The 23,492-nt window shown below is 47.6% G+C and overlaps 2 protein-coding genes and 1 long non-coding RNA gene across 4 annotated transcripts in view; 1 reads left to right on the forward strand and 2 right to left on the reverse strand.

Annotated features, from left to right (window-relative positions):
• The window catches only part of VAC14 (VAC14 component of PIKFYVE complex), a 70,112-nt gene extending 60,975 nt beyond the window's left edge, over positions 1–9,137 (reverse strand). Inside the window, exons 1-9 of the mRNA XM_028739448.2 lie at positions 9,004–9,137; positions 8,172–8,322; positions 6,938–7,105; positions 6,348–6,410; positions 4,231–4,338; positions 2,533–2,642; positions 1,935–2,041; positions 1,545–1,679; positions 408–566 (exon numbers count right to left, since the gene is read on the reverse strand). Coding sequence (XP_028595281.2) covers positions 408–566; positions 1,545–1,679; positions 1,935–2,041; positions 2,533–2,642; positions 4,231–4,338; positions 6,348–6,410; positions 6,938–7,105; positions 8,172–8,322; positions 9,004–9,107 — 1,105 coding nt within the window. The 5' untranslated portion in view covers positions 9,108–9,137. The remainder of the gene's footprint in view (positions 1–407; positions 567–1,544; positions 1,680–1,934; positions 2,042–2,532; positions 2,643–4,230; positions 4,339–6,347; positions 6,411–6,937; positions 7,106–8,171; positions 8,323–9,003) is intronic.
• Positions 9,138–9,365: 228 nt separating this feature from the next.
• LOC114601866 (uncharacterized) lies at positions 9,366–10,742 on the forward strand. Its single transcript, XR_003707832.2, has 2 exons — positions 9,366–9,588; positions 10,387–10,742. It is a non-coding gene; the product is annotated as an uncharacterized LOC114601866 (long non-coding RNA).
• Positions 10,743–10,745: 3 nt separating this feature from the next.
• HYDIN (HYDIN axonemal central pair apparatus protein) overlaps positions 10,746–23,492 on the reverse strand; it is a 135,145-nt gene continuing 122,398 nt past the window's right edge. For both annotated transcript variants that reach the window (XM_077931772.1, XM_028739435.2), the window contains exons 78-86: positions 22,787–22,945; positions 20,667–20,947; positions 19,753–19,972; positions 18,459–18,671; positions 17,513–17,676; positions 15,836–15,986; positions 14,779–15,009; positions 13,155–13,379; positions 10,746–11,679 (exon numbers count right to left, since the gene is read on the reverse strand). In XM_077931772.1, the coding sequence (XP_077787898.1) occupies positions 11,191–11,679; positions 13,155–13,379; positions 14,779–15,009; positions 15,836–15,986; positions 17,513–17,676; positions 18,459–18,671; positions 19,753–19,972; positions 20,667–20,947; positions 22,787–22,945 (2,133 nt within the window). In that variant the 3' untranslated portion in view covers positions 10,746–11,190. The remainder of the gene's footprint in view (positions 11,680–13,154; positions 13,380–14,778; positions 15,010–15,835; positions 15,987–17,512; positions 17,677–18,458; positions 18,672–19,752; positions 19,973–20,666; positions 20,948–22,786; positions 22,946–23,492) is intronic.

A 23,492-nucleotide genomic window follows, 5' to 3' on the forward strand; every position in this document is an offset into this window, starting at 1 on the left:
GTAGGTGTTTGCTTCTCTCTCGAGGACACCATCCTCCACTCTTTTCTTACACACACAACTACTTGAGAACACCACCTTTTAAAACCCAGCCAATATAAGACAGGCTAAGTGACTGGAGATACAATTTTCCCACTATGGAGTGATTGGGTAGCCTTGGAATGTCTTGATTGCCTCATCTTTTCCCAGTCTTTCCATGGTGAGAAACTTGTACTGTCCTATCTCCACTTGTTTAGCACATTATCCTGCCGCTCCCCTAGCCTTGTACTTTTCTCAGGTAACCCCTTCTCTCCAGCCCAACAGAAAACACATTGCAATACTCCAAAGTCCAGGTCATGAGAGCAGGGATAAGTATCTGCACAAAAAGCCAGACAGAAAGACAGTTTGCTTTGGGGGGGGAAAGGACTTACCGCCGGAGGTCACCTCCTGCTTGGAGAGAGATTCATCCTGATCACCCTCCATTATCTGGGGGGCTGTTGTGGGCTGCTTGGTCTCATCAACCTCATCATCTTCCGGAATAACCAGCTTCATGAGGCTCTGGTTGCACACATTGGCCACCTCTTTGATGCCTGCACCCCAGGGATGTAAGGAACATTCATTCCCAAGTCATGTTCCCAATCACCATTGTAGTAGGCTCATACAGAACAGGCCCTATGGCAAGAGTCTAGCCTCAATACCTTTCACAGGGGCCCATAGGCACTAGAATAACAGACAGGGGAGAGGGAGGGGGTGCTGGACCAAGCCAAAAGGGGCCAATAAGATGCCTCACTGGGAACCCCACAAGCAGGACCTGAGCACAAGAGCATCTTTCCCTACTTGAGATTCCTAGCAGCTTGTATTCACAGGCACACTGGCCCTGACAGTGGAGGAAGAACATCGCCATCATGGCTTGTAGGCACTGATAGCCTACTCCATGAATTTGTCTGGTCTTCTTTTAAAGCCATCCAAGTTGGTGGCTATCACTATTTCTTGTCGGAGTGAGTTCCATAGCCTTTACGTGCTGGAAAACTGGTTTCAGGTTGATTGGTTTTCAAGACAAAACCTTTTAATTTTTAGGCTGGCAAAGGTTGCATCAGATATCAGATTTGGCAAATGTTTAGAGAACAATACAGCACAAGCCCTCTATCAGAAAAAATAGGAAAGATTCTCAACTCATGGGCCAAAAGGAATACTGAAGTATGCTTGATTCCTTCTCATGGCCCAGCCCAAGCGATGCTACATCTTTCAGTAAAGATACCCACAAAAGAAGTGTCCACATGAAAATGGCTCTCCTACTGAAGCCAGTCCTTTGCTTAAGCATCCCAGGGAAAGCAATTGTGGGGCTGCTCTGAAAAGGAAAGCACAGAAAGCAAAGCTGCTTATGGGGCTGTCCCCCAGTCCTTTTCATGATCCACAGGCTCACAAGGAAGCAGCAGCAGCAAAATCCTCCAACGGCATAAACCAGGGCTGTTGACGTAGCCTGCCCCTCCTCCCTCCTTTCTGCCAGGTGCTGATGGACATTTGTGAAGGAAGGGATGGGGGGAGGACAGCCTCTGCTACAAGGATACTCTTCTTCCGGTCGTCATAGGACAGGCACGGCAGGACAGCTGTCAGGATCCCTGAGGAATATGGCAGCATCACCCGGCCAGCCAGCTGGATGAATTCGCGCATCCAGCACATGGCAGTCAACTGGATTAGGTCATCTGCAGTCAAAGTGATTAGGAAACAAAAAGGTGGTTTAGCAGGATGCCTGGAAAGGGGTGGGTGAGGTGCCTCTCTTTCCCCAGGAAGCCTTCCCTCCTCTTCCCTCCATCACTGCTGAACAGTGCTGCTTCTGTTCTGCTCCTATGCTTTGTCTTGTGGTTTCATTTTAATAATACTTGTTTCAGTTGTGATGGTTCTGGAACACACATGAGGATTATACGGTGAAGGGTGGGCTGGAAATACAAGTAACTTACCAGAAGCCTGGCAGTGAATCACCAAGATGTTGGCCATCTCAGCAAACTTGACACTGGAAGGGTTCTTCTTGATCTCTTTCAGAAATTCACCAAGGGCTACTTCACACCTGTGTGCAAGGGGGGGGGGGGAAGCAGGGGGTTCAGAGATAGGTCTTCTGCTATAGCGGAAATAACATGAAAGGGTGGAAAGGGAAGCAGAGGCCCCTTTCTGTTCACTCATTCTCCTCACACAGACAGAGGACACACAGACAGAGTCTGCTTGCTGGGCATCCAGCACAGGTTCCAGCCTAGAAACTTTGGTTTCTACCAAGACACTTGAACATAGAGCCCTGAAGCTGGATCACACCAAGATGGGCCCATCTCATCCAGCATCCTATTCTTCAAGTGGCCGAGAAGATGTCCCTGTGGGAAGCTCTTGAGCAGGACACACAAGGCAACAGCCCCCTCTTCACACCCAAAGCTGCTGCTTCCTGTTTAAGAGTGTCAACTGGGTTGAAGCTGAAGGAAATGGTGATACAACTTATGGAGCACTGCCCTGGAAACAGGGGGGCAAAGCCTGCGTATCAACAGCCAAGCAGTTATCCAGCTCTGCACTCACATTTTACGTATCTCCTTGCTGTTATCACCCAGGATCTGGAAGAGGCCATCTAGAATCTCTGGCAGGTAATCCAGAAGGTTGATATCTGGAACTGACTCCAGAACCAAGATCTAACTCAAGGGGAAAAGACAAACAAAAGGAAGATGATACAGAAGAGCAGTGGCAAGAAGTAGCATGTGTCTCTTTAGACCTAGACCGGATTTGCCACAAGATGTCAAGTGGTGCTTTTTGGGTCCTAGAGCAGCTTGCATAATGGGAGAGAAGGAAGGGGACAGAGAGTGGGGGTAACATCATTTCAGGGGCAACCTTCAGCCAGCCCAGCCTGGCCTTTAGCAAGTGAGTTTCTAAAGGAGATGGGGTGTTCCGGAAAATTAGATTATGTGCCAGTGGCGGAGCTACATTTTGGGGGCCCTGAAGATTGAACTGTCATGGGAGCTCCTTGCAACCAGAAACAAGGTCTAGGTAGCCACTGTTATCTTCTTCAATGGGGTTGTTCCCATGACAGATCCCTACACATTCACATCTGTGCTACTGACTCTCGGGATTGTTGAAATATATACAATAAAGCTCAACTCAAATTGGGTCTACTAGGGGCTAGGGATGCGGGTGGTGCTGTGGTCGGTGGTTTGAATCAGCGCAACAGGGTGAGCTCCTGTTGCTTTGTCCCAGCTTCTGCCAACCTAGCAGTTTGAAGCACATCAGTGCAAGTAGATAAATAGGTACCGCTGCGGTGGGAAGGTAAATGGCATTTCTATGAGCTCTGGCTTTCATCACAGTATTCTGTTGTGCCAGAAGCGGTTTAGTCATGCTGGCCACATGACCCAGTAAGCTGTCTGTGGACAAATGCTGGCTCCCTTGGCCTGAAAAGTGAGATGAGTGCTGCACCCCATAGTCGCCTTTGACTGGACTTAACTGTCCAGTGGCCCTTTACCTTACCTTACTGCTAGAACTAAACATTTTAAGCAGTGTGGACTAAATTCACTTTTGTGGCCCCTCCAGGATTAAGGGCACTGCAGCTTAAGCTTCATTTGTTTAATAGCAGATCTCCCCGTTATGTACATTCACTCAAAAGAAACAAGACCCAAAAAGTCTTTGAGATACATGGAAGATTTGCCTCACTAATCATTTAAATTTTTAGCCAGCTCAAGGTTAAAATATGCTCCCCAAAGTATTTGAGACTGACAAGGTGGAAATCAGCCTTTCCCACTCTGAAAGGTCATTTTAGGCCACTAAGAGGCACCTCACATAGAAGAGAGGAATTCCACACCTGTAGAAAGGAATTCCACACCTGTAGAAAGTCTCTCAAAGGCCCTTTTCATGCAGCCAGGGCACACAGGTGGTCAGAGCAAGGGACTCCCTTCTGCTAAACCTGCAACAGGGCTTGGAAGGAAGGTATCAGGAAGTCAGCAGCTACTGGTGACAAACTGCAAACAATTGCCAAGGAGAAACAAGAAAGGCCTTTCCACAAAGGAACTATGCATCACCTGTTACCATCAGTTTCTAAAAGAGCCATCAAGAGCAACAATATACACAGCAGCTCCAGCTGCTTCCCAAGCAGGTAATAAGCACCCCCATGCTGCTGTTTATACCACCATCCATTCCAAAGTATCAGAAAACATTGAGCTGACAGTTATAAAACACACTGCTCACTTGAGATGCCAGAGAAACAAATCCCAGCATCAGACCAAAAACACTTACCCAGGAAATGATAAACTGTCGAGCATACTGGTTGTTGGAATAGATTCTCTCACGCAGCAGTGGAATGAAGCTCACCAGATCAAAGTTGTTGCTCTCGGTCACAATGTCCTAGACAGTCAGAGCCAATGAGCATGAGAATGAGCCTTGACTCCCTTCCCATCACTGCTTGAACCCTACATAAAGTCCAGGACCTCTACCACTCTAGAAAGGAAAGAGAGCCTTCCAGCCATGCATAAGCTCAGCCTTCACCAGCCAGGAGTCTTCCAGATGTTCCGGACAACATTGTGGTGCTTTAAGGGCTGCTGTCCAGTCTTTTCCTAACAGAGATGTGGGTTCTGGCTGATGCTGTCCTACAATCTGCTTCATATGCTTGCTGAACACACCATGATAGCCAACACTTGCCTTTATATTCCAGTGTGAATGTATGACCTCAGCATTTGTAAGAGGATGATCCCTGAACATCCCCCATATCCAAGCATTCTGCAGAGATTTAATGTCCTTAATTTTCCTTTTGAACTAATTTCCTTCTTATTGAAAAAAATCCATTTTTGAAACCAAATGCAACTACAGTTAACTTACTTGGCAAATCTCCAGCCACCATATGTATACAAAAGTGAAACATCGCCAACTAAATTAAACATAGTCCCATCTGGTTTCAAAAGAGGAATCCATATGCACACAAACACACTTGGTAACGTTGTGTTCTTGATCAGTCAACAACACTTGTATCAGGGGCACAGGTCCTGGGGGTTAATTATTAAAACCAGCATTAAGTTCCTGGTTGCTGCACTCTCGGAGGCTCCATGACCAGAACCCTTCTAAGCCACAGCGGCTTCGTAAACCTAGAACTTCAGGTAATTTACTGTGTTCCAAATATGTTTTTACTCTGTTGATGTGAATGTGGTTGAAATCATGCTCATTACAACACTCTCCCCCCACTTCTTTCTCCACTTCCAGTTGATCCTCAGAGTTCTGGTCATGAGGGCAATGCCCTCCGTGCTAAATTAGTTTTCATGTTTGGTATTATGGCCAACAGGGATTCTGTGGAAGAGCTGGTTCCTCTTTCATTTTCTAGTTTTTTGGACTCTATGCCTTCTTTCAGAGAACAATCACACCCTGTCCGTTTTCTATAGAGGTTGTGAAAAACCAAATCTTCACAATCTTTTATTTTTTAAAAACCTGGTTTGTTTCCCTTGTCCTAGAATCCTAGATGACCAAAGCCTCACACCATTTTAAATATCTGCTCTTTGTTCTCTGGAGTGCTTGAGAAGTCCTCTGGTGACTCAGCCAGATGCCCAGGCAAAGGCCAAAGCTGCTTCAGAGGTTTTACTGTATAGCTTTTTCTTCGCCTTTCCTAGGGAACTCAGATACTTCTGGAAGAGGAAGCTCGCTTTCGTGTAATTCTGCTTGCTCTTCAGGGAACAACCAATCTCAGAGGACAGTGGGAACAAGGAAGGTGACCTTTGATCTCTAAAGAAGAAGGCTGGTCAGCAGCATCCGCCTTGCCTCTAGAACAAGATGGCTTGTTTCTTAGCAATCTAGGATCCAGTGCCAGTAGCTAGAGCATCCAGCCAGAGGTGCATTATGCATGCTCAGTTTGCTTTATGAACCTGGTTTCAGTTTCCCATCTTTCAAACTCCCATAAATTTCTGATTCCCTTAGAAAAATTAACAGAAGCGTTTGTCTGTGGGAGTTGGGTCCACATTCCAGTGCTACTTAGTTCCAACACAGTCTCCAGCCTTCTCAGGTGTCTCATATAAAGCATGAATGGCAGGGCTGCTGAGAACATGGTCTCTCTCCTGGCCTGGGACTCTGGCAGACACCCAAACTCACCACTTTCTGCAAAATTAACTTTCATATTACTCATCACTTGTATCACACCCAGAAGAACATTATCACTTTTTTAGCAGCTTTCTATATTTAAAACTTGAAAACCAGGATACTGCATTCTACATGAGATCACAAATACCACAATTTGATACCTGAAATCAGCCAAGCAAATTCCTAGGTTCTTTGCCTTATTCAACACCCCAAGACTAATGCAGGAAATATGCATCCCTCCATCTGTAACCTATCCCCAGCACATCATGAGCTGCTGTCAGCAGGAAGAACTGTACCTTCAGAAGCCGGTCCAGGAGTTCAGATCCACTTTTGACATTTGGGTCTGGATCTGCAGCAAGCTAGGAAAAACAGAGAGAGTATGTGGTGTGGCTGAGCCATGTGTATAAGACACTAGTAGTGACTTGACCAAGAGACAACTATTTTCTGTTGGCTATTGACTCCCAGCAATCGGACAGGGACACCACCTCCTGTCTGACAATAAACTGAGCTCCAGAAATGCCCAGAAAGTGTGCAAAGCCAGAGGCAAGCCCCACCCACAGGTGCACACCACCATCTGAGCTATGGTTGCCATGAGCGATCTGGAAAGCACATTCATGGACCCCTGGACCAGACTCTCTGCCAGGTTCCCAGAGCTCTTCTGCAGCCATGTTAGTATTAGGGGGATGAACTGGAGTGAAGGCATCAATGTAGGAGGAACATTTTCCTCTAGGGGATGCTTATGGAAATCCTCAGTGCCATCTCTCAGCCCTAGTTGTCCAGAATCAGCACCCACACCTCCAAAGAGCCCCAGAGCAGGAATATACAGGACATCAGAGACCTCACCTCAGAGGTGAGACATTCTTGGCCTGTCAAGGAAACCCATTACCTTGCTCAAGCCATCAAACAGCACTTTGAAGTGGGGGAGGACAGAGCCTCTGGCCACCTTCACGATGTTGTATAGGGCCTCACAGGCGTAGTACCGCAAGCGGCTGTCAGCATCATTGAAGCATGTCAGCACAGGCTCAATGAGCTCCTTCAAGTACAGACCAGAGTCCTGCAAATCAAAACACAGGGATGGGGGGGCGGAGCCATGGACTTAAGCAGTGGCTACACCAGAGTGGAGCCCCTGCTTTCTTGCAAGTGCACCGGGGTGGGGGTGGGGGCTTAGAATAGGGCCAGCAAACCTGGCTAAGAACAGAATGCCCAGGCACTGACTACAGCTGGAGTCACCAACATCATGCTTGTGGGCAACATAGATTCCTCAGGCACACAGGTGCTAAAGTCTCCATCCCTTGTCCATTTTTTAAAAAGGAGATGGGAGAGAGTTGTTGTGGGGGGTGTTTCCTGTTTTGTTTTGTTTTTTGCCTATTTTGGGTTGGTGTTGGTCTTTGGGATGTGGATTGGGGGCCGGGGGGGGGATTCTTCTGTGAAATGAACATTTGTTGGTCCCACAACAGTTTCTTAAGTTTCCAAAAGTGTCCTCAAAGCCAAAAAGTATGGGCACCCCAAACCTAGAGCAAAAGCTCCTTACTATGCAGCAAAGGCAAGAAAGTCCATTTTAAACAGTGAGAGGAGATGGGCCAGAATTCAGCCTCTTTTCAGGAATGTAGGAAGAGCTGTCACTCTGCTAACAAGAAGTCCCATCTCCCTTGCCTTTTCTGGCCGCTGATGGGAGGGAAGGGAACCTGTTCCCTTCCAACAATGCCAAAATAAACAAAAGGTGGCCCAAAACTTGGAGTTCCTTATTAGCCAAATAATGTGTGAATAAGCTCAAATTTTGCCAGGGAAAATGGCAGGAAATTGGTCAAAGGCAGCTGGAAGCAGCACACAGCTTGACTAAATGCTTCCCTACATATGAAGATGTTACTAGGAGATATTTCTTAACATTGCACTAAATCAGCATTAGAGCTTAATTATTCATAAAGCTTATTTTTGGAGATTGTGATAAATAATTTTGTAACTAATTTGGAATCCATTTTTTAGATTTCCAAAGGCACCCATCACAGAATGTCTTCCTCCTCTGGAACTGTGAGGTTAGAACAGACAGCCTCTCTCTCTTCTAACAGAGGACAAGGGCTCATGTCCTCCTATGGGGTCAAAGAAACAGCAATACCACCTACCTTCCCAAGAGCAATGGAGCAGGCTGCCAGGCCAATAAGCCCCCCTTTTCGACTATGTGGGTGCTGGGAAAGTGCAAACTCCTGAGAAAGAATCTGAATCACATGCTTGATCTGAGCTGTGCTGTTCTGAGCCACAAATTCACGCACCAGCCTAAAAACAGGAGAATAAGAAGGCTGTATCCTGTCTCACCAGGTCCATGTCTGGCTCCAGTTTAACATGAGAAATATATTTCTTTTAATTTAGCTGGCCATTAGCAACCCTGTATGCCCACAAATGAATCATCTATGAACAAATGAAATGGAGCCAGAAAACTGGTCCACCTTGCCCAGTTTTGCCCACTCAAGCTGACAAGTAGTTTTGCAAGGTGCGTGCAGGGAGAAAGGCTTGGTCTTCTCTGTGGCTGGATAAGGCCCCTCCACCATACGAACAGCAGCCTGCCTCTGTGTCACCTATTTCAGGGCTTTATCTCTATGCCTGGTATGTGGTGAGAGCGGAGAAATGCAGGAGTGAGAGAAGAGACGCAATTTCCTCAGAGCTGCTGTTTGTAGATCCCGCTCTAAACCAGCACTCCAGCCCCCCGCTCAGGCCTGCTCCAAGAGAAAGAAGAGGCCCTTCGGTGACAGGATGAGCAGGAGCAGCCAAAGGGCCAGCCCTTCAGCAAGGGGAGGCGGGCGCTGAGGAAAGGGCTTTGGCTCAGAGGCTGAAGCCCCGCCAATGGGAAAGACCCTGCCGGGCACTACTAATGCGGCTGCTGCTGCCAGTGCGGTGCGAGAAGGGCCCCCTCAGCGGCCCAAGAGCGTGAATGGAAGGCAGCCCGTTCCCCTCGCTCACTTCTCGATTTCCAGCGCCGCCACCTTCCGCTTCTCGTAGAGTTTGTCGTTCAAGGCCCGCACGATGCTCGGCGTCAGCGGAGAGAAGTCCTTCTCCGGGTTCATCGCGCCGGTCGTCCCGCCCTGCCCCGGCTTCAAGGAAGGAAGGAAGGAAGGAAGAAGGGGAGAAAGGGACGAGCGGCTCCCGAGCGCAGGAGCAGGTGGGCGGGGAGGAGGCACTGGCGCTGCTGTAGCGGAGGAGGCGCTTCCCTCCTCTCTCTCCGGCTACCAGGCGGCGGCCATCTTGGTCCAGTCACGTGAGATATCAGGTGCTTCCTGCTGCCCCCCCCCTTCCCGGCGGTCTCACGTGACAAATTCCCCTGAGCCGCTTCGTTCATGCGGTCCTCGGACTGGCTCCCGCGCGTCGCCAGCGATCAAGATGCAGTCAGGGCGGCGCAGTCCACCTTGAAGGTCGGGGAGGCTTGGTGGGGCTTCTCGCCCTGCGCCTTCGAGCGACGCCTCATCCGGATCGGCAGACGCCCCTCAGGCGGTGGAGCGGGATCGCCCGGCTCCAAGGGCTAGCAGCTCCCGCAGGTGGCCTGACCTGGTATAAATCACTTTCCTGCCTTTCTGGGCTGCCTCCAACTCAGTGCTGCTCATAGACCCACTGATACGGATGGCTTACGTTAGTCGCCTTCATTCATGTCAGCGGGTCTCGCAGACCCAGCATTTTCCTCACTCTACTGTATAAAGTAATTGCCTTCAACAGTTTGACACTCGAATCCCACCTTTCGTCCAAACAGACATTTAGGGACCCCTTTAAAATTCTGGCAAATAATGCCGCTGTCCCAACCCTCTGTTGCAGAGCATTGCTGTAAAGGACGGGTGGCGAACCTGCAGCCATCCAGCTGAGGAGACTTGGGAGTCCCAACAACTTCTGGAAAGTGCTGACATTAGTCTGCTTAAAGCATTTCAATTTGAAGGAACTTAAATGATGGCATGTTGAGTGAGAAACAGTCAAAACCATACTTATCCCCCATGTCCCTAAGTTTCATTTGAAAGACTGGCAGCACAACCCCCTCTACCTGTTTATTTAAATGAAAGCCTGACACTAGGACAACTGTGAGCAGTGGCAGAGATTGTGCTGCTTAATTAGGAATCAGCCACTTGTGGAAATGGCTCACTTTTCTCTAGTTGGACCTAGTATGTTGTCAGAGCCAACACTGGGGGAGGGCAGTTCTGAAGAGAGGCATGATGGCAAATAGCACCTTGTTGGAAAGCATCTGGGTCATAAGCAAGGAGGCCCTGGTCTCCATCACTATCACCAAGAGAAGTCCTGTTATCCCCTCTGGAGTCAAATATTTCACTGAATATTTTGCCCATGCCCTTATATATTTCTCTGCAGCCAGAAGTTCCAGAAACAGATTCTCAGGATGCCAGCTGTCCCTCTCAGCCTAACCTGCACATTTGCACAGCTGAGTCTACAGACAGGTATGTGACATTATGCACAACCCTGATGTCACAGGTCATGGTGGTTCTGCCTCTCCCACTTTCTACCATGGAGGGAACTGACAGCTGATTATTGCCATCCAAATCATCTAACTGTTTCCAGGCAACCTGAGCAGACATTAAGCTTTTGGTCTGGCTCTCTCCCAACCAGATCCCAGAATCCTACCCGCAGCCTTGTCCTGACAAACTTTCAAGCAGTTTCTTGTTTTGTTTAATAACCTTTATTCCAAAATAAAATCTTATGTAACAAGACATTCTTATCATGAATATAAGGCGGAAGCTCATTTTGCACATTTCCAGGTGATGTTTTATGCTGCTGCATTAACTTATTCAGCAGATTGAACACTGGAGGAATATTAAGGGAAGAAGGACATTCCTGGTGTGATGTGTGCTGCCCTCCTTACACAAGGAGACACTTGGTTTGTTCTGACAGAAATCTTGCATGTGGAAGCCCTGTATAACACACCCTGCTGTCCTCCGTGCCTGCCGCAAGGACAATCACAGAGGGCTTTCCTCCCCTCTCCTTCCAAAAGGTACAGAGGCATTGCCAACTTTCCCTTCTCCCAAGAAAAGCAAGGAAGATGCTTGACACAGGGGCTCAAATACCAAAAAGCAAGACATGCGCTGACTGTCTAGCTCTCTCCCCCTCCTTATGGCAATGCTTAAATGAAACAAGACAACACAGTGGCTCTCCACAGTTTCATTTCTCAGGCGTGATACCCTTTAGATAATAAACCCAGGAAACTCCTGAGCCCAGCCCAGCTGCACGAGGACAAGAGACAACCAGCTTGCTGGTGACAGCGGCTTTGGTGCCACTTGGGTTTCCTTCAAAGGAAACTAGGATGGTAGCTGATTTCTTAGCCTTAATAGTCTCAGTGGCCTTCACAGTGAAGGCAGAATTCTCCACAATGTAGGAGAAAGCCATGGGATGCAGGAAGACATTCTTAAAGGGAATGGCTGTGCTGGTGCCAGCCCTGATCTGAATAGGCCCCTGTGGTTTAGGAGGGATTGATGTGCCACTGAGAGGGATGACATAGTCGCCTCCTATGGTTGAGGAAAGGACAAGTGTTCCCTTGCATTCACCCAACTGGCAAGGCTCAAAGATTACTTCCACGCTGACCTCAGTGCCTCCTAGAGATCCTGCAGGTGCATTGATGACTTTGTCCACGTGGAAGTCAGGGCAGTCAAGCTGGAAAGAGAAATCACAGTCTGGTTGGTCTGGTGGCTGCAGTTGTACCACAGAGCAGACAAACGTAACATTTCTTACTGACTCACATCTTGTCCAGAGGGTCAGAACAAACTCCAGTAAAACAGAACAAACAAACTGGGTTGCATTATTGTTGTGCTCAGGCTCAGTTACTGCTTCCTCTCCCTGGCAAAACTCCTCCTGCAATGCCTTTGTCCTTTGGAGCAATGAAGCAATCAGCCACCAACCCCAGACAGAAGAGCGCAACCCATTGTACTGGTTTGTTCTGAAAACAAGGAGTCTCACTGGAGAGGAGAGAGAGGCATAGAGGCGGGGGTAGGTCCCATGCACCTACAGGCATTTCACCCTGGCAGCCTCTCACACAGGCATCGTAAGGCAGATCTCCTTTTACCCAGAATCCTTCCTTGTGAGAAAAATCCCAACTTGGGCACAGAAGGAAACAATCTGGAGCCTGGCAGCAGCTATTTTTATCTACAATATCCTGGAGGATGCTATATTTGTCAGAACCCAAAAGGTATGTTCAAATGGAGTGAGGAGGCCTCTTGCTTTCTCAGTTGCAAATTTGCACTGCACTGCATTGTCACATCCACCCTTGCCTTCGTGCTGCCTCAAACTTTTTCCACTTCCTCTGCAATTTTCATTTGCCTGGCAGCAAAGGGGAGACTCATAGAACTGCTTGCATCTTCTGCAAAGAAAAGTCAACGTTTCCTCGTGGAGAACTCCTCACCTCACCCCAGTCACACACATAAACAACCATTTGACTGCTCAGGTCAGCCTGGGTTAAACCTGTTGAGCAGGGAGAGGGACCCACAACCAGCTAGCACAGATTTCAGCTGCATCATAGCCAAAGTCCAGATAAATTTAACAGCCCTTCCCCATCCCTGCCATTGTCTGCTGGGAGTGGGTGGCACACGTAACAGGAGGGTCACAGCTCAGGACAGCAGAGCAAATGCTTTGCAAAGAGTCAAAGAGACGTGGGAATCCCCACTCAGCTAGTGTCGCTACCTCTCACAAGTAGGATTGTTGGGATGGGATGGGAAAGAACCGTGTATGCTACCTTGAGCTGCTTGGAGGAAGGCAAGAGTATAAACATCATAAAGTAAGCACATGGTCCCTGCTTCAGTCCCAGGCTGGGAAATACCTTTCTCTGCCTGCAAAAGCAGATGTTAACAGGACTGACTCAGCAGAAAGCAGCTCCAGAGGGATGTTCACATGCTTTCCAGCTAGTTGGGAAGAGAAGCTTGTTGGCACTGTGGTCAAGATGGGGTGGGAGGAAGCACTTTGCTTCTGCAGGGCCTGTAGCAAGAGCTACAATGCCACAAAGGTGTGGCAGTATCATAAGCTAGTGGAGCAGGATGATGGGAAAGTTGATTTGCCTACAAGCAAAGGCTACCGTGGGTGAAAGCTCTGTGTCTGTCAACTTGGACCAGAAACGGCATCACAGCAACAGGAATCACCTTGGTGGTGTACTCTGTCTTCTGACGGGTATAGTTGACAAACTTGGCGAAGACGATCTGGCTGCTGCCCAGCATGGCGCAGAAGGAGAGGGCTTTCTCTGGCCGGGCTGGGGTGGCTTTCAGGATCAAGTCGTACTGGAAGGAGCCCAGCTCATTGCTGTAGAGGGACAGGCGCCCAGTAACTTCTCCAGGCCTCATTGGTTGGAACTCAAACACAAGCACCCCCTGAGAAAAGAGGGGAGGGGGCAGAACAAGAAACCGGTCAAGAAGTGGAGGGGGATTTGACAGTCACTGACTGAGTGGCTCCACCCAACTCCCTTTCTCTGCAAGAATGATTGTTCAGCATCCATGGCCAACACTGGGCAGCAGCAGAGAAGGGAGAGCATGTGGAAAAGCAGAAGGGGCAAATTCTGGCAGGTTCAAGAGCAGGGTTGGGACGGAGGCACCACAGCCAGTGGGTCAACCTGGAGACAGTTGAGCAGCAGGCAAGTTGATGAGGGTGGCAGGCTGGGAGGGCAGCATGGAAGGCAGGCAAGGAACAGGCAAGCGAATAGGCAGGCATAGAGAGTTAGTATGGCATAGTGGTTAAAAGTGTCAGACTAGGACCTGGGAGAGAGCAGGTCTCCCCACTTGGCCATGAAACTCACTGAGTGGCCTTGGGCCACTCACAGTCTCTCAGTCTAACCTACCTCAAATAGTTATTGTGGGGATTAAATGAGGGTGAGAACCATGTATACCACCCTAGGCTCCTTGGAGAGTAAGGTGATAATAGAGAAATCACATCTCTAGAGGCCAAAATATTCCCATTTTCAGTTGGGCTGGGTCACTTTCTGTTCTACAGAACAGTATGGACTATTGAACGATGCTAGTTAATCCCTCTTGACAATCTATCCAGTGACAGCCAGACCAATGCCAAGGGTCCTGGCTGCCTGATGACTCTGGGAGGGGCAGGGGGCAGGAGGACGTTCCACACCTTGGAGGTGTTGGAAGCAGCAGCAGCAGTGACATTTCCCTTCCTGTGAGGAGCTTGTTTTCATCTGACAGTAACTCGGGAATTGCCTCCCCTTCCTTATCATGCTGCTTTCAAAATGTGAAAAGAAAGTCAACCAGTCCTTCCTGCAGGCAGAATGCACACATGGGGAAGGAGGGAGCATCTCCACAGGAGAACGCCGGAGGGAAGGTGAAAGGGTTTTTTAGAGGCCTGCCATAAGGAGACAGTGGAAGGAAAAAGAGGGTGTGTGAGGGAGCAGGAGAGAAATGGAAAAAGAGAAAGAAATCCTGGATTCCTCAGTGAAGAAGGACGTATGAGGGTGAGAGATTTATGCCAGCTGCCTTCAGCAACTTAAGGGTAGGACTAAAGTTATCCCACGGATTGTGTCAAGTCTGAGCCAGGCTCCAGGCCAGACTGCAGCAGGTGGGAAATCCATATTTATTATTATAATTATAATTATTATTATATTATTATATTTACATATAAAGTGGAACCAAAACATTTTAGGGAAAGGAAACAATCACCCAGATGTAGTTCTGCTGACTGCTGAATGACAGCAGAGCCCTCTTGGCCATTGCTGGCTGAGGCAGTTGCAAGACCAGGCTCTTGGCCACTTCAAAGGCAAATTCATACCTCCGACTGAGCCGGGACAATGAACTGGGGGGGAATGTTGATGTCTGGCACTTTGCAGTCAGTGTTGAAGGTCACTGGGACATGGAGAGGGTTTTCAACCTTCACAGAAGATGAGGTGCTCTGCCGCACAGGGGTCATCAGCTCAATGGTGCCAAGTGGGCCACATGGGATGACCTTAAAAGTCACCAAATAGAACAGGAACTCCTGAGTCGTTTCATTGCGGAAGGTCACCTGCAAAGGTAAGGAAGTGTCAGGGTCAGGAGCTGCCATGGTGGTGACTCCATTGCAGGATGGAAATCCATTCAGGTCAGCTCTATCCCACCCACCTTTTGCCAAAACACTGCGCAAAACTGAGCACCCTTGCTTTTTCCAGAAGCACTGAGCATTCAGACTGCCTAGTGCAGGGCAACTGAACTAGTGTTGCAGCTCAGCATCACTGAAACTATGATGAATTGCAGTTCTTGCCAGCAGTGGCTGGGCTGCTCTCAGAAAAGGAGAAATGCAAAATGGTCAGGTGACTGGAAAGGATGGCAATGAATTCTCAGCCCACACAAGACAGCAGATGTAGAGCCTGAGGGGAAATGATTCCAAAGCATTTGATATCGGAAACTTTTTCCTTTTCAGCTGTGCACCAGGGATAACCAATGTGGTACCCTCTAGATGTTTTGGACCACAACACTCATCAGCCCTAGACAGCAAAGCCAGCAGTCAGAGATACTGGAAGCTACAGCTGTTTGGCACTCTTTGGGAGGAAGGGCAGGGTATAAATGTAATAAATAAACAATAAATGGTCCACAACACCTGGGGGCACCATGTGAGCTGCCCTTCACCCATTTGATACAAAATGCCCAAAAAAACCCTGCAGAACAGCCTCTTGTATGGAAATCCCTGCAGCCCAGAAAGGGGCTGATGGTGGTTTTAGCTGCATCCCCAAATGCTCTGCTGAGTAGGCTGTCCTTAAATCTCCACTGATGTGGTCCCTATGACTGCGAGGGATCCTTCTACTTCAGGTGCCCTCAGAAGGGCAAAGGGGATGGTGTTTGGGCTGGGTATTTACCTTGGCACTGTACATGCCTTCCCTGTAAGAGAAGAAGGTGAGCTTGTGGTCCTTCTTGGCAGCAGTAGGCACATCCACATAGTCCAGGGTCTTCAGTGTGGTGGTCAATTCCAGCCTTTCGGGCTTCAGCATATCCACTGTCACACGGAATCTGTCAGAGGAAGGACAGTCACCACATTCACCCTCTAAATGCTCCACAGGGACTAGATGTGGAATGTTGGCTGTGGCTGTGCAGACAAAGAGAGGCCACTTTCTCTCCAGCTTTATCCACTGAAGAAAAACACCCACAAGCAAATAACTGTCTTCTGTATAATTTGCAGCTTTTCAACTTTTATTCAAGCAAGTTAAAAAATAAATAGCTTAGCCTCTTCAACTGGGTCATGGGCAGGGCCAGGTATGCAGACATTTAGCAGGAAATCATATTTATTCCAATGATATGAAAAGTTTCACTTGCTTGTTCTACAGATTCAGCTGGTGTTAAAGGCACAGGGCAGCCATTACTACTACTACTACTACTACTACTACTGAAATTTGTATTCTGCACTATACCCAAGATTCTTGGCCGATTCCATAGCATCCTAAGTCTTTAGTTTGGGTTTTCTTGGCAGAGAAATATAATATGGACTTGCTGGAGCAATATTCAAAGGTGGGATTTGATTGATGTGACCACAGAAAGCGACAGAGAAGGAAAAGATGAAAGGAGGCTGAAGGTCCATTTGAGGGCAAGGTGTTGACTTCCAACTTGGAGAAGCACTGGAGAAACACACACACACCCCACACACACTGCAATTGTGAAAGGAATATATTCATTTTGCTCCTGTGGCCCATCATAAGCAGTATAGTCTTGATGAGGGCTCACCAACCTGACTCAAAAGAGTCACATTTCATTGCACAGCTGGACCATCAATCTCACCCATTTCATGGTCCTTCAATATATTTCTGCTTAGATATATCATCATCAGGCATGAAACTGGTGTGGTTAGGGGGTAGGAAGAGTCTGAGCAACATTTGGGGGTGCTCAGAACCACCTCTATGGAAACAATGTTCATTTTATGTGGACCTCAAAGTGACTAAGGTTAAGAAAGGCAACTGCTGGGAGCTCTGGGATGTATTGCAGTTTCCTCACATAAAATAGAAGGAAGACAGGTGGAGACTTACTCAGAGCTATACTGTTGCCCTGGACTTAGGAGGAGGAGGATGTAACAAAGTGAACATTATTGTGCCACACAGTGCAACCAAACTGCAAGACCTAGACCACAGACTAGCCTATCTGCTGCATCCTTCACCGGTGCTGCCCAGGTTTTTGAGGTATGCCTGGCTGTAGTTCCTTCCTTCCTTCCTTCCTTCCCACTTCCTGCTGTGGGAATAGTCTGCATGGAGCTCACCACTGGTCACTGCAGAAGTCTCAAGGCTTTCCTTGGACTGCAACCAAAGCTCACCCAACAGAGTGTAACTCTCAGCCACTGGAACTGCAGAGAGAGCCTGGGGAAAACTCAGCCTGGGAGGGCTGAGAAAGGCAAGAGGTCTGAAGAATTCAGGGACCATGGCCTGTAACAGGTTACTGACAATGGATACCAAGGCACACCTTGAACTGTAGAATCCTGCTTGGCACTGGTTGGAACAGACGCTGCCAGTCCCAACCCTATGACACACACACACACACCCCGTCCCATTTACCTTTGTGGCTTGTTTAGCCAATTGGAGATGGGGAGAAGTTCTGTGTAGAATGTTTTGCATGGAACTTCTCTTATGATGTTCCCAGCAGACTTTGGAGGCTCTGCGGTGCCTTGCAGGAGGTACAGCAGCCCCGTCCCATCCGGGAGGGGGAAGAAGATGGACCCCTAACAGGCAAGAGGAGAAATGTGAACCTCAAGATACAGACATGACATGACCAGATTTCCCCTGTGAAATGTGGCTGCTTTGAAAGATACTAGGAAAAGAAGATGGTCCTCAGGTCACCTGGCATTTGCAAGAGAAAAACAAAACAGCTGCCTTCTCCTGGAAATGCCACTCTCTGGAGTAAGCCCACCATGCTCAATGCAACATAGCAGAGCATCAAATGAAGCTACAGAGGTGCTTCTACAGCTAAAATACTTTTAGCTCACCTAAAGTAATGAACCAAAGTTAGTCAGATCCATTAACTTCAATGGGTTCATTGAGTATGACTAGCACTGGATCCAACTCTCAGTTTTTGTGTTCTTTTAGTTTAATGTTCTTTTATCTTTTTTCTATTTAATTTTAAAAAATGGTAATCCTTGGCCATGAAACTCACAGGGTGACCTTAGGCCAGTCACTGCCTCTCAGCCTGAACCACTTCAAAGGGCTGTGGCGAGGATTAAATGAGGAAGGAGAAAACTAAATTCACTACCTTGAGCTCCTTGGAGAAGTAATGTGTGATAGAAATGCAATAAATAAAATATTTCTTTTTAATAATTACTTTAAAATAATTATTTTAAAACAATTGGCTGATAAAGGTACATGGAAACTTTTGGCTGCCAATTGCAAGTCTCCATAGACAGAAGTCTGCAAATCTACTTCAATTCCCTAGCAATTCTGATCTGAGACCCAAAAGATCCTCTCTGCCCCCCGCCCCCGGCATCTTTTGCCCTTTGTTGTGAAATACCTGGTCCTTCTTGTTGTCTGAATTCATGGCAAGAGGTTTATAGGTGACTTCATATGGCTTGTTTTGCTGGTGGGCTTCTACCCTAATGAACTCTGGACCCTTCCATTGCTCCCCTTCGATGATTGGCCGCAGGGTCCATGCCTGGTTGGTCTTGTTGGATAACATAATGGTCTGTGTGTGCTTTGCCCGCACCTGACATGTGAAATTCACCACCTGAAGAGTGAAAGGAGGGGACGGAGAGTGTCATAGTTTTTCCCCATATGGTCAACACACTTGACTTCTGAACATGTTCCAGGTGGTTTTAGCACATTCAAAACCAGGCTGTCCAGAGCTGTTTTGGTACTGGTTTCCTGAATTTCACCTTGCTAAATAATTTCCCTTCACAAAGAGGAGAAAGCTCTCCAGGGCAGCTGACTGAAGATGGGAATTACACTGGGGAAGCAAGAGTTCCAGTGCACCGTCTCAAAGAAAAAATAAATGGGTGGGACTGGAGGTGGTGGGGTTGTTGCCAGTCCTTCATAGTCTGGAGTCACTTAACCTTGGGCCCTCAGATGTTCCTGGACTCTACCTCCAATCAGCTGTAGTCAGTAGAGCCAGAAGTCGAAAGATGATGTGAGTTGTAGTCCAACAGCATCTAGAGGGCACCCAGTTGGGGAAGGCTGGCTTAGAGCTCAAGAACCTACAAAGCACATCTTCCCCCAAGCACAAAAACATTTGCAACTGGTATTTTATCACTGGGGGACATTTTGAAAACATTTGAGTTACTACATCTGTATTACTCCTTATTTGGTAATTCAGGGATAGCAACAACATGGTGTCCTCCAAATACTGCTACAATTTCCATTACGCATGGCCATCAGCTATGCCCTCCAGATGGTTTGGGACTACAACTCCCATCACCCCTAGTTAACAGGACCAGTGGTCAGGGATGATGGGAATTGTATTCCCAAAACATCTGGAGGGCCAAATAAAAAGTGTGTGTTGCAGGTTATTATGGCAAGGGTGGAAATACCCACATCTGACCTTTATTTTTTAATAAACAGAAAAGAGCAACTAAAAGGAAAGTGCTGGGACATGGCCAGATGGGGGGAGGGGGATGGAAGGATAACTGTATTTCAGTTTTGCATGGTAGTTCAGGGAGTGCAAATCTCAGAGGTTTCACATCCAAGCCTGATCCAAACACATTAATCCTCTGCCCAAATATGCAAATACAGCTTCAGAGAGTGTTCCACAGGCTAGTCACATGTGAGACCTGCCATCCCACAAAAACAGTCCTGTTGAGGAGGTTTTGTACCTCTTTGACCGGGGGGACTCCCACACAGCATCCGGTGAGCATGAGCTTGAGTGGTTCTCTGCCTTGGATGTGACACTGGAGGTTCTCATAGCAGATGTCCTGGCTCTGCTCACAGGGGTGGAAAGTCACTTCAAAGAAGACGTCCGTTCCTGGGGAAATGTAGCCTTCCACTGGCCTAATGGAGAAGTCTGGCTTGAAGCGCTTGGCGTCCCATTTAAATCTTTTCACAAAAAGAAAAAGAAGCATTTCAGCAGAAAGGTGGAGGACAACCCAGAAAGCCCCTTTGCTCTCGTTTCCTCCATGCTTCCTTTCCTTGTGCCTTCATTTCAAGAGGCACATTTGGAAGAGAAAGACAGGAGGCCGACCTGGGAGGCTGAAGACCAAACCCACTGGCTGCAGATTGCTGATCTCTAATGCTGAGAGTTGCTGCCATACAGGGAATTAGAGGTATTGTAACAGACACAATCTATTAGAGATGCCTCCCATTGGGGTTGGGAAAACACACATTTTGGATTAGCCCTTCTGAAGATGGTTGGTGCACCACGGAAGGGCTACAGAGAGGAATTACTGAAAAGGGGTTGATGCAGCGACATCCCCCTAGTGACAAAGACAGTGGGAGGTGATGGGGGAAGGATAACAGGATTGGAAGGAGAGTCAAGTGAGTGGCATTGCCCTAACAGAATCCTGGGTTACTCAAAAACGTGCAAAAGTTTTTACCAGCTGAAGCTGGCCCAGTGGACATGGATTTACTGTCCTGTTTCCTCTCTGTTTTGTTTTGCCTTTGACACCTCTGGAACAAGTGAATGGCCACTTAAGCCAGGACCTGAAGGGAGGAAGACCAGCCTTGTGGAGCATAAAGGATGGTGGAGTGGGGTGGAGAGGGAAACTCAGCCAGAAAGACTTTCTCTGTTTACCCCACACCGATGTCTCCTGTGTTCTGCATCATGATGCGGCGGGAAGCCTGGCTCCGTAGCACCACTGCTCCAAAAGGGACATGATCCTGGTCCAGACTGACTTCGATGCCCTGGCTGCAGCCTTGCACCACAAAGAGGGAGCGCAGGATCCCGTGGCACTCAAGCAGGACCTCCTCTTTGAAAGGCAGGATGCGGCTCTTTGGGGCAAAAGTCAACTCCACGTGGCATGTGCCTTCTTTGGGCTTCAGGGTTATTTCATTGCATGGAGTCATGGAAAGAACCTGTCAAAGAGAGATGGGACTGAACACTCCCTGGACCAGACATTGCCCCAGATAACTCCAAGGGGCTGCTTTTCTCCAGCAAGTCTGGTAGGTTTGGTGGCTAAGGTTGCCACTTTTTTCTCTGGCAGAACAGCTGCATAACAGGCAAATGTATGGCTTTTGCACTATGAATATGTAATTAGTGAAGGGCAAGCTCTTCCTGGATTGATTTAGAATGGACCTACCTCAAACAAATTAAACTTGAGTCCCATTCTGAGGTAACACCCTCTCATGTTACTAATAAACAGGCCTGGAACCCCCACCTCAATGCTTCACTTTTTTCCAAACTCACTTGCAAAATGTCACAATTAGGAGGACTTAACCTTATTCCCAGTGCAAAGATTCATGGGAGATGTAGTTCCATGGCTCTTGGTGCCCTAGTAGACCCATCAGGATCCATGGATACTACATACTTCATAGAACACTAGGATGTCATTTCAACAACTGTTAATTGTCTGTGCTTTTCTGTAATTCATTTCCCTCTAACCTCCCTGCACTTCCTCCACATGTCAAACATATACTGTACCTGTAACTCAGGATAACAGTTCACACATCTGATGAAGTGGACTGTAGTTCACCTCAGCTTAAACCATAATAAATGTGTCAGTCTTGAAGATTACACAATACTCTTTGTTCTTTTCACTGCAACAATCTAGCATGGCTACCCCTCTGGAACTGGGAAAAGTAGCTCCCATGGATCCTGATGGTGCTAATAAGGACATCTTTGGGAACTAAAGCTCCCAGGGGCCCTTATGCCTAGGATACTGCTATAGCTATATCCAAAGTCTAAAGGACCAATGAAATCTTCCTGATGCAAACATAGCTATTTGGTGATCTTAGATTGGAGGCAGTTGTGTCAAGGAGGGTCAACACTGGGCTGAACTTCAGAGGGGAGATGGATTCTATCTAAAATGGGTATGAATTTTCAGAACTGTGAAATGTGATATCCAAACAAACATCTCAATTATAAACTTTGACACCCTTACTAGGTAGGACAGACAGTGCTTCGTATTTCTCCTTATGGAGTTGTTAAAGGTCCTGCCAGATAAATGGGTAGCGATTCAGTTGCCCCAGTAGAGACCAGGTCTGCCTGGTCTGCTAGCCGACCATTTTTAGAAATAACCAAACCACTCATATTTCTCATTTTCCTTGCTTTCCACCAGCATATGGTACTGCTTGAACATGGAGGTTCCGTTTAGATCACAAGGCTAATAGAACCAGCCATAATTTCACAGGAGTGCAGTTGAAGAAAAAAAATAAGTTATAACATTAGTCTGCATAAAATATACCTGAAGTTGTTCAAACCCAGTTCAAAGTGCCCAAACTGGAGCAGAATCCAAGTTTTGCCAGAGTTCTCCCCTCCTAAGGTAACCAACTACAAAAGCCATCCAGGCTTCCCATGTGTTGTCAAAAGGAGAGGAAAGCCAGAAAATACATTACGTTTGGGAGGGAACCTCTTTGGTGAGAGTTTGTCTCGTTTAGCTTTGGCAGTGTTCCAGAAGCCAAATTTGACTGGTAAGACATTTTTGGTTAATGATTCTGCTATGCAATAGCATTTCTTCCTTCACTCAAAACAGAGTCAGGTGAACAATATCCAAGTCTTAACTTTTCTGAGCTAATAATGGATTGTAGCCTTACTTATTAATCTGAATTCTTTCTCAGCGATTTCGGGGGGGGGGGGGAGTGTTTAAGCCACTGAAATTAGAAATGCTTCACAATATTAATAACACAATCCCTTATGTTAGAATGACCAGTGGTGCAGGGGGGGTCCCATGGCAGGAGAGGGGGGGGGACCCTTACCTTCTGTTCCTGCAACTCTGATGCAGAGTACATGAAATTAAGGTTGAAGGTGACAAAAGTGACACTGCGGTTCACTATCGTCACCATCTTCTTCACACTGTGCCCTGGAGGTACAGCTCCAAATTTCAGCACTTTGTTGTGAGGTTCTGTAACCTCTATCTGTGGGCAAAGAAAACACACAGTGGGGAGAACTGAAATGGAGCAGGGAAAAGAGGTAAGAAAATGGCACAGGCTAGTGTGATGAAGGGTCCATATAACAATGAGACATGAGGACAAAATGACACCAGGAGAGTGCATGAAAGGCTCAAGGATGAGGAAACAACATTGTCTTTTAGGAAAAAAACAGCAGGTGAGCAATTATGCTGAAAGCAGAAAAAACTCAAAATTTTTGTGCCTTCATGATGTCTAGATTGCCCAGAAGAAACTGCTGATGCCCCTTTCAGATGCCTCAGTCCCCCTGTCTCCTTCCAAGATCTCCAGATTTCCTTCAGTGATGGAAAGTCAAACTCCTCACCATTTCCCTCTGGCCTAGCGTGTCACCAAGCAGAGGTGGAGAACGTACTGGGCAACAGCTCCTGCAGTCCTTGAGCACTGGCCCAGCTGGCTGCTGGAGGTTGGGGCACAGATGATCCCCATCCCTGTCGTGAACATCTATCCTCCTTCCAGTGTGAGCTTTGGATATCCCTGACTGCGATGCAATGTTGTT

This window comes from Podarcis muralis, chromosome 7, assembly GCF_964188315.1.
Source record: "Podarcis muralis chromosome 7, rPodMur119.hap1.1, whole genome shotgun sequence".
Lineage (NCBI taxonomy): Eukaryota > Metazoa > Chordata > Lepidosauria > Squamata > Lacertidae > Podarcis > Podarcis muralis.